Source organism: Crocodylus porosus, unplaced genomic scaffold (assembly GCF_001723895.1).
Source record: "Crocodylus porosus isolate Cpor-Errol unplaced genomic scaffold, CroPor_comp1, whole genome shotgun sequence".
In the NCBI taxonomy this organism is placed as follows: domain Eukaryota; kingdom Metazoa; phylum Chordata; order Crocodylia; family Crocodylidae; genus Crocodylus; species Crocodylus porosus.
Genome location: NW_017728948.1, coordinates 44,787,556 through 44,796,764, shown reverse-complemented (window position 1 = coordinate 44,796,764; position 9,209 = coordinate 44,787,556). Strand labels below are relative to the sequence as shown.

At 40.1% G+C, this 9,209-nt stretch overlaps 1 protein-coding gene across 1 annotated transcript in view; it reads right to left on the bottom strand.

The window, feature by feature from the left end:
* Positions 1-9,209, bottom strand: part of KLHL5 (kelch like family member 5) — an 84,797-nt gene that overhangs the window by 44,964 nt on the left and 30,624 nt on the right. Inside the window, 2 exon segments of the mRNA XM_019553200.1 lie at positions 1,234-1,430; positions 1,967-2,103. Of these exon segments, the coding sequence (XP_019408745.1) occupies positions 1,234-1,430; positions 1,967-2,103 (334 nt within the window).

Genomic DNA, 9,209 nt, shown 5'->3' with positions numbered 1-9,209 from the left:
GCCTCTCAACCTTCTCTTGCGGAGGCTGAAGAGGTCCAGGTGCCCTAGTCTCTCCTCGTAGGGCTTGGCCTGCAAGCCCTTAACCATATTAGTGGCTCTTCTCTGGACCCTCTCCAAGTTATCCTCATCCCTCTTGAAGTGTGGCGCCCAAAACTGCACACAGTATTCCAACTGCGGTCTGACTAGTGCCTGACAGAGGGGAAGTAACACCTCCTTGGTTCTGTTTGTCATGCATCTGCTGATGCATGATAAAGTGCAGTTAGCTTTGCACACTGACAACTCATGTTCATCTTGGAGTGCACTAGGACTCTGAGATTCCTTTCTGCTTCTGTGCTACCAAGCAGGACATTTCCTAGGCAGTAGGTGTGCTGGACACTTTTCCTCCCTAGGTGCAGCACTTTGCATTTCTCCTTGTTAAATCACATTCTGTTGTTCTCTGCCCATTGTTTTATGTCCAACCTGTCCAGGTCTGCCTGTTGTTGTTCTCTGCCCTCCAGTGTGTCCACTTCTCCCCACAGTTTTGTATCACCCACAAAAGGTAAAAGTATTGTGTTTATGCTGTCCAGTTGATCATGACATCAAGAAATAAACAAGTTGTGTATAAAGTAGATAATATCACTGGACTCTGAAGAGTCTGCCATTTGAATTGCAGATCTGGGCAACTCCCGTCTGTCTTTGCCCCCTGCTTCCCCCAGTAATATTTGGTTCTCTCTTCACACAGATTTGTAGAGCCTCTTCCACACACTTAGAGGATACCTCCATCGTGTGCTCTTTGCCAGTAAAATTCACTCATTATTCTCTTTAGCTTCCTCCACTGAAAGACTGACTTGTCCTTTGTTTGCAAAGTAAACTGGGCTAATGTGAATTTTTAAAAGTAAAAAAAAAAAATGATTATAAGTTAAATTTTAATTGTTTGATTTCAATACTCATAGTATACATAATGTAAGCAATATTATGAGTTATTTTTTGTACATTGTGAAATACTGAGTAGCATTTTCAAAACATAGCGACTTTCAGTCAAGGCGATTTTGAAATTTTTACATGTTACTTTTTTCCTGAAGAGATGGAATACCACCAAAACAGAAAAGAATACTTAATGTCACAGTACATCTAAATAGCTCAGATAACAACAAAAGTTCTCTCAGGGTAAATATTTTTTTTACACTGTTAGATATTCTGCATTTTCCTTGCTACAAAAATCAATGACTGATGATGCTTGAAATAAAGACATACCATGGTATAATTGTGAGCCACTTTGTGCAAGTCAGTGCAACCCTGTGCATCAGCAAAAGAGCGAATTCCAAGGCAATTGGATGGGTGAAGCTGTTTCATTAAGAACTTACAGCATGCTTCTACAACCTGAGAGAGCTGGAGAAGGCAAGCCGTAGATAACAGGCACTCAATGTTATCTTCTTTTAATTCAAGGCGACCTATCAAAATTACAAGACATGATCTAATTATTTATGACAGAATATTGATAGTAATTCCATAAAGAACATGTCCCTAAAAAAAAAATTTTAATACTAAGAAATGGTAAAAGAGGGAACCAATGCCCCAAATGGTAATTTCCCTTGTTTTCATCTTTTGTTAAGCCAGACAAAAACCAGATGCAGCAAAATACCTTTTGCAAACTGCATAACAGAACATAAGACTTGGCAATACCATTCCAAACGAGCTGAAAAATAACTATTTTTTTTTAAGAAGTTAACTTTTATAACAGTGCAAAAGAATAATTAATACAGTACTCCTTTTTCAGACTGGGTGTGTCTGAAATATGTTGACAATCTGTCAGCTAACTACAAAAGTACTGTATCTTGTTAAACTAAGGTACTATATCTTGTTAAACTGCCTCAAATAATGGCAGCAACAGAAGTCTACCAAACATCTGAAATGGAATAATGGAACGAGATGTTCACTTAACAAGTCATTAGACCAACTTTATCATCCTTTTTAAAAACTGTATTACCTGTATACCCATATTGAACCAAAGCCCACAGTGCATTTGGATCTACACCTTCCATCTTGATTTCTTCCTGTCTTGCTTCTCGTACATCATTTGTAAACATTGCTGCAAAGTAGTCCGAAACAGAGGAGAGAACCAACCTAAGTACATATGGGAAGAAAAGGGGGATGGTGAGAGAGAGAGAGCTTAGTCAAGCTGATGTTTGTTAATTTATGCTTCATTATTTTGCCCTTTGAAGGTGCACTGTACTGAGAAAAGGATTTTAAACTTGACAAACTGCTTCATGCTCCAGTTCCTCTCTATGAATAATGAATGCTGTTATTGAAACTACATTTTCTGATGAGGTAAATGATTTACCCTTTCAGAGCACAGTGACTTTTAATAATCTCCACAGAAACATAATATATAAAAAACAAATACATGGACATTAGATATTGTGCCAAAATAACTGGAAAACACAACTATTTTTATAATTTATTTTAGAAATGTAAAATAAATTACTTGTAAAATCATTTCTAAAAGAAATACTTTATTTTTTTGTCATTGCTGTACACAGATAAACTGATGTGCACAAAGTTGACAGAATTTGACTCCTCAGAGCTGGAGATGATAGAAATCAAAAAAGGCCAGACGCAGGTGAGAAGTAGTTAGTACTTTAAGCATACTAATAAGTATAGTAAGTCTTATTATGTAAATATTTAATGCCTTTGTTAAGTATTTTAGATGAGTGGATGTCTACATTAACACTCAACAAGCAGTTCTTTGGATTATAGAAAACACCCAATATGTACAACAATGCTCCTACAAGCATTTTCCAAGAATTTTGGTTTCTCAGGATATGGTTATGTGACTAGAATGAAAGAGGAAGGGAATTCTTACAAACATTAGAATTGATCTGGTACATTTTAGGAAACGGAAAAATAAATATTCTCTGAACTACATAAAGCTGTATTTTAGTTTATGAATGTAAAATAATAAATGGCTGATGGGACTAGCAGTTATTTTTCAGAAAAATCATATTTATGTAGCTTTAGCTTGTTCATTGCAACTTCTTCATCCAAGTAAAGCATCAGACTAATCTTTTTTGCCTACCCCTCCAAGGCAACAGAGAAGGGTGAGGATGTACGGAAGAGTTATGTTTAACAAAATTAAGTTGATTGAAATGCAATTTGGCCATAACAAACACAATTTAAGCATTTTAAATGTTTTAGAGGGCATTGTAACAGTATTATATAATCCTGGTAACAAAAATTCCTTTTGCAGTCCATTTTTGATAAACTAGGTTATTCAGTCCCAGAGGATAATTAGAATATTCTGCAAGGGGACTATCCACATGTCCTTTCTAGATATTTTATCTTTTTATTTTAAAGAAATCCTACCTTCAATTTCTGCCTCTTAGGGCGAGGCTCTATGCAGGTTGGGTACAATCAGATGGTAATGTCAACTAGTCAGTAAGGAAGACCTTTCAGTTTGTTTCAATATGCTCCTGCTGGTCGGCTAGTAACCTTTCATCATAGAACTTTGCTTGGGACCATAAAGTTAGATACTCCACCTGAGGAATTCAGTGCTCATTGGGAGAAGTGAAAGGTATTTTAGATGAGCTAGATCTGAATAAGTCTAGCACTCTTGTATTAAAATTCAAAACCAGAAACTGAAAACAAACATTTTACTTAAAAATATTTAACAGGGATAATACAGCAATAGTATTTGGGACTCAATACCAGCAGCTGGCATCCTTGCTGTAGCGGTGGGCTGTGATGACCTGGTTCATATCCAAGGCAGGCAAGTAGTAGGACTCAGCCACCACTGCCAAGGCACAGGCACAGCTCCCCACAGCCCAACTATTCAGTGTGGCACAGCACAGGAGAAACTCCCCACTACCAAAAGGCAAAGCCCCCCGACTCTGTGAGCTTGATCCACCCCACAGGCTGCTGACCCCTGCCTCTACAGTACAGAAATTGGAGAATAGTGATTGCAGCAATGGCAGAGCCGAAACTTACTGTGCATACAGACTGGGATAACAATTTAACTAACCTTGTTTGGAGTGTGATTACTCTTATTTTTTCAAAAGATTACAACAAAATATTCTTCTAGCACAGACCTTTGTAAAAGTGGCTACTAACAGCATATCTCACTCCTTTTTCTATACAGTAGGGGTGTCAAAAATATGGCCCATGAAGAAACATCATCCAGCCTGCAGTTAGCCCAGGGGTAGGCAATTAAATTGGGTGGAAGGCCGCTTCCTGAGTTTTGGCAAGCTGTTGAGAGCCTCATGGGTGGCTCTGTCCCTTGACAGGTATCCCGCCCCCTGGTCACCATCTTTGGAGTGGAAGTCCCACCTCCTAACCCCTGACCTTTGACACCAGAAGTCCCTCCCTTTGCCTCCAGAAGTGCTTCTTTCACCAAGGGGTTTTGCCATCTCAGAACCAGAAAAATACTAAATTATAGTCTGTGTCATGGGGCGGGGCGCAGGGGCGGCCGTGATCCCTCTAGCACCCCCCTACCGTGCCAAGTAGGTGATCCAGCACCCTCTTATCTCGCCTGCCATGTCTTTGATGATATCTGGTTCTATATGGGAGGCTTCCTTTGATCCCCTAGTACACGGTGTTATGCTGGAACTATTCTCCGTTCCGTATGGGGTGACTCGGTGCAGCCCAGCCTTAAGGGCTATGCGTGCCTCCAACCTCCCCTTTAGCACGCCCCAAGCCTCGCAGCTGTACCGGATGTTCTCGTGTCATATGCTCGCCCCCACCTGGGGTCGCTCGATACGCGCACTCCCTCTCTCTGGGGTTTCTCCGTACGTGCGCCCAATATACTCGCCCCTCCCAGGCTTCTGTCCCCCTCTTGCCCTTTCCGGGCCTCTAGTCACGCGCTTGACTCTGTCGAGCTCCTATCAGTCAGGCCTCTATCCGCACGTCCGCCCCTCCCCAGGCTTACTCTCGCGCGCCTGCCCCTCTCCGGGACTTCTACCGCATGCTCGCCCTTCTCCGGGACTTAGTGTCAGTAGGGTGCTAGTCACTCACCCTGGAGCCTCTTATTTTAACTTGCCTGCCGGGCTTGTTCTCGCGTCCCAGCCTCTCTCCCGGACTCTTACCGCACGCTTGCTCAGGCTTCCTGTTCCCGTATGCCTGCCTTCTCTAGGGCCTCAGCCGCACTTCTAGCGCTTCTCGCCCTCTGGGCCTATGCGGTGCTTCTAGCACTCTGGGGCTATGCGGCGCTTCTCGTGCCCTTCACCCTCTCTGGGGCCTATACTGCACTGCGCGCGCTTCTCGCCCTCTCTGGGGCCTATACTGCGCTGCCCGCGCTTCTCGCCGTCTCTGGGGCCTATACCGCACTGCCCGCACTCCTTGCCTGCACTTGGGGCTTCCCGTGGTTGGGGCTCAGGCGGCCTTAGCCTTACCTGGCAAGTCACCTTGTCTGTAGAGGGAAAACGCAACATTCCAGGAAACTAGCAAATTTTATTAGTATAATATTAAACACAATCAAAACAGACTGGGTTATGCTGAAATAACCAATTTATAATCACACTGCATTCAGATCCAAGCACTAGATTCTGGATGCTTCCAGCCCACTGAGATTGATCAGCAGGCACAGGTAACAAAGCAAGGAACAGAGTCTTTGCAAAGCCACTCTTACATACATACATATACCCCCCCCCCCACAAGAATAATGAAAAACTGCACACAAAAACCTTTCCTCCTCAGCTGTACCATGTGGGTGCCCCATACTAAGCCACATGGCACTTGCTGCACCATATGGGCCCCCTCACTGCACTGCATCATGTTGCACGGGACCCCTCTCCCCTGCTATGGAACACCAGTACTCTCATGCCACAAAGTTTCCCAGGTTCCCTCAAGCTTCTCCAGTCACAGACTACCTCAGCCCTGTGGGTTGTGCTATGTTGCTCCATCTCATCTGCAGGCATGGGGGCAGGCAGTGGAAACAGGAGGATGGGGGAGCCCAGAGATTCCATTTACAGCAGCGGGAAAGTGCAGTACCTGAACTGGGAGTCCAGGGGCCTCAGGTTAGGGGCCAGATGGGGCCCATGGGACACCAGCTGGACAGCCCTCAGTTAGAATAAGTTAGTTTCACACAGTCTAAAATGATGCTTTTTTCCCAGCTAGGACATGACTGTAGAGGATTTTCTTGAGATTTCTGGTAACTCCCAGCAGCTGAGCTATGGGCACATGCTGTCCTAAAGGCAGTAGAATCAGCTTGATAAATAATATCAAATTTCTGATTAAAAATGTGTTGTATAATTTTTCTACAAAATTAAGCTCCATACACTTTACCACCACATACCAGGCTGACAGTAGTTCCTGGATGACAAGGGTTTAAGCTGAAAATACTGGCTTTCTGCTTAACCTTGAGCATGTCACTTCAGCTCAGGTTTTCACAACCACCTCTGCCATAGCCCAGCTAATGTCAGAAACAAGTTTTAGTGGGAGTTTTAGCGGGACACAATTTTTTGGGTGTCTGTGTAATTTCAGAGTAATTAAATTCCTTCTAGAAATTTTAAATTAAATTGCTTTTGAAAGTACTGCATGGGCAATACCTTTCAAATTTCTGCACTGATATTTAAGTAGTTTGATTGACTGCAATATTTTAAGCAGAACTGGTGCCTTATCCTCGCTATTGCTCATCTGTAGACTAATTTTCCTTCCCCTCCCCATAATGATAAAGGTTTAGAATTTTTTCAATTGCTTTCTATCTTTAGACGCTTCTTTTCTGTCATATGTATTAACTTAGTTTTAGAATGGATCCTAGGAAATAAGGCAAATGCAAGTTGCAACTACAGCAAACCCTGAAAACATATCAATATCCAAATAGACATAGATGTGTGGAAGAATCAAGCGCATTTGTTATATTTACTATTGCTTTTCTTTCCTTCCTATGCTCATTCATTCTCCCTAATATGCTCACTATGCAGAAGTGAGCAATTTTAGAAATCTGGATTCCTTCTAACCCAAGTTTAAAGTTAGCAAAATATGAAAGAAAGACTTGATAGCCAATCTGATTACTTGTGTAAGGGTTATGTTTGTAATTATTCAATATATAATTAAAGGCTATCAGGATATGGTGAATACTGTGCATGTGAGAAATGAAGATATAAGATAAATTACAAGGTAACTAAACAAGAGAAAACACCTTTGCAAAATAAATTTAAAAAATTTAAAATAAATCTCTAGCTGGAAATCTTCACACACAAGGCATACAAAAATTAGTAAGCAGAGTTTAAAATTAAATGTTCTCTTTCTTTGGTCTTCATTTTCCTGGGGAAGATATTTCATACCTTAAAAGTTTAGTTTTACAAGGAATGGGAATTTATAAGATAAAAATGGTAGCTACCTTTGATACACATGAACATTGTAGAAATAAAATGACAGGACCTAGGCTCAAAAAGAAAAAGAAAAAAAAATGAACCTGAGTGGTACCGGCTGAAATGTGGGACTATCATAGACCCTAATCCTGAAAAGGAAACTTAAAAAATAAATAAATGAATCAAACAAGTCCATGGAAAGCACATTATTAAGTAAAATGTAAATCACCATTATAAACCCTCAGAAAAGCACAAACAGGAACCAATTCTGTAGTCCTTTTTATGGGTTTGCAACAAACACTGGGATTTATGAGGAAGCATGTTCACAATGACAAAAACATCCTCTAGAGCAGTGGTCTCCAAAGTGGGGTGCGCAAGACGATCCATTGGGGTGCAGGAAGAAAATATTAGAACTTCTATTTATATTTATATTTAGATAAATATACATATATTGGGGGTGCGTGCTCAAACATTTTTTACTGATGGGGTGTGCGAATATAAATATACATCTATTGGGGGGGGTGTGCTCAAAATTTTTTTACTGATAGGGGTGCGTGATCAAAAAAGTTTGGAGACCACTGCTCTAGAGAATTAAGACTCAGATGTTAAAGAAGCATGCATGTTCCAGGAACAAGTTTCAATACAAGCAATATAGCAGAGTAGAAGCTACCCTGGTAACATTTTTTTTCAATATTTTAGCATAAGAATGAATATGTCACAAGATTAGTCAAAGTCACACCCTTAGATTTGGTATCCACACTGTTTTCCCAGTCCTAGTCTGCTGGACGAAGATGCTTAGCTTAAAGACAGAAAGGTGATTAAGTGATACAGTAACAAAACAGCAAGGTAATACAGACAGAATTATAAAGGAGGACTTTTTCAGCCAAGTGAGTGACTTTTCCTGTCCAGCATTTTTTCTGTAGTCAATAGAAATCAATGATTACTTAGTTTACTCAAGCCATCTGACAGTGACCTGCTCATTCATCTTTTACTCCAGGTGCTTGGACTGATTTCATTATTTTTGTTTTCCTCATTTGTATCATCTTAATGCTTTGAAAATAAACCTCCTTCCTACATCCCATATGTATAACTTGGATCACATAAAGATGTATTTGATTAACATTACTGGGGAACTATTTCAAGTATTGCTCCTTTCAAATCTGATTTTTTGATAAAAAGGGTTTCTCCACTGCTACTGCATAAACACAAAACATTGAAAGAAAATCTCTGCCTTGAAGATTTTACAAACTAAATAGGCAATACACAAGCAGGGCCAGAGACAGGAAAAATATATTGGCCACTTTTTACAAATGAGAAGATCAAGTATTGAAAAATTAAAAGATTTGCAAAGGTTAACACAGGACTTTCTGGCTAAGTCAGGAAACGTACCCAAATCTTCACTCTGGGGTCTTGATTACAAGCAAATCTTTTTTCCTGATTAGTTAAATATATTAACTTCTATGAAATAATCATGAACTGTAGAATGATTTTATTATTTGATTTTACTCAATTTGTTCTTCTTGTTGTAGCTCTCTGACAAAACTTGCACATCTTTCACTTTGCAGATTTTTAATAAAGTTATGCAATATTGTTATATTGTACAATAGTATGCTGCTAGACTAGAATTTAATAGATCAGTTATCAGACATTTGATATTTTATTTGATACTGAAAATGCATAGATGATACGATAGGCCAGGGTTCTCTCTCTATACTGAAATGTAGATTTTGGTAGAACTTCTGTAAATTATTTAATTATTGTCTAGTGAAAAAGCAGCACTGAATTTCTTCCTTGTATATAAAAAGGCACCTCATAAAGCTGCCCCTTTCTGGCTCACTATTTGCCCTCTTAATGTAACCCTAAGCAATAGCTTTAAGGCAGAATAAGATCAATGATAAGAGCATAAAGAACGGTGTATTCAGAAAA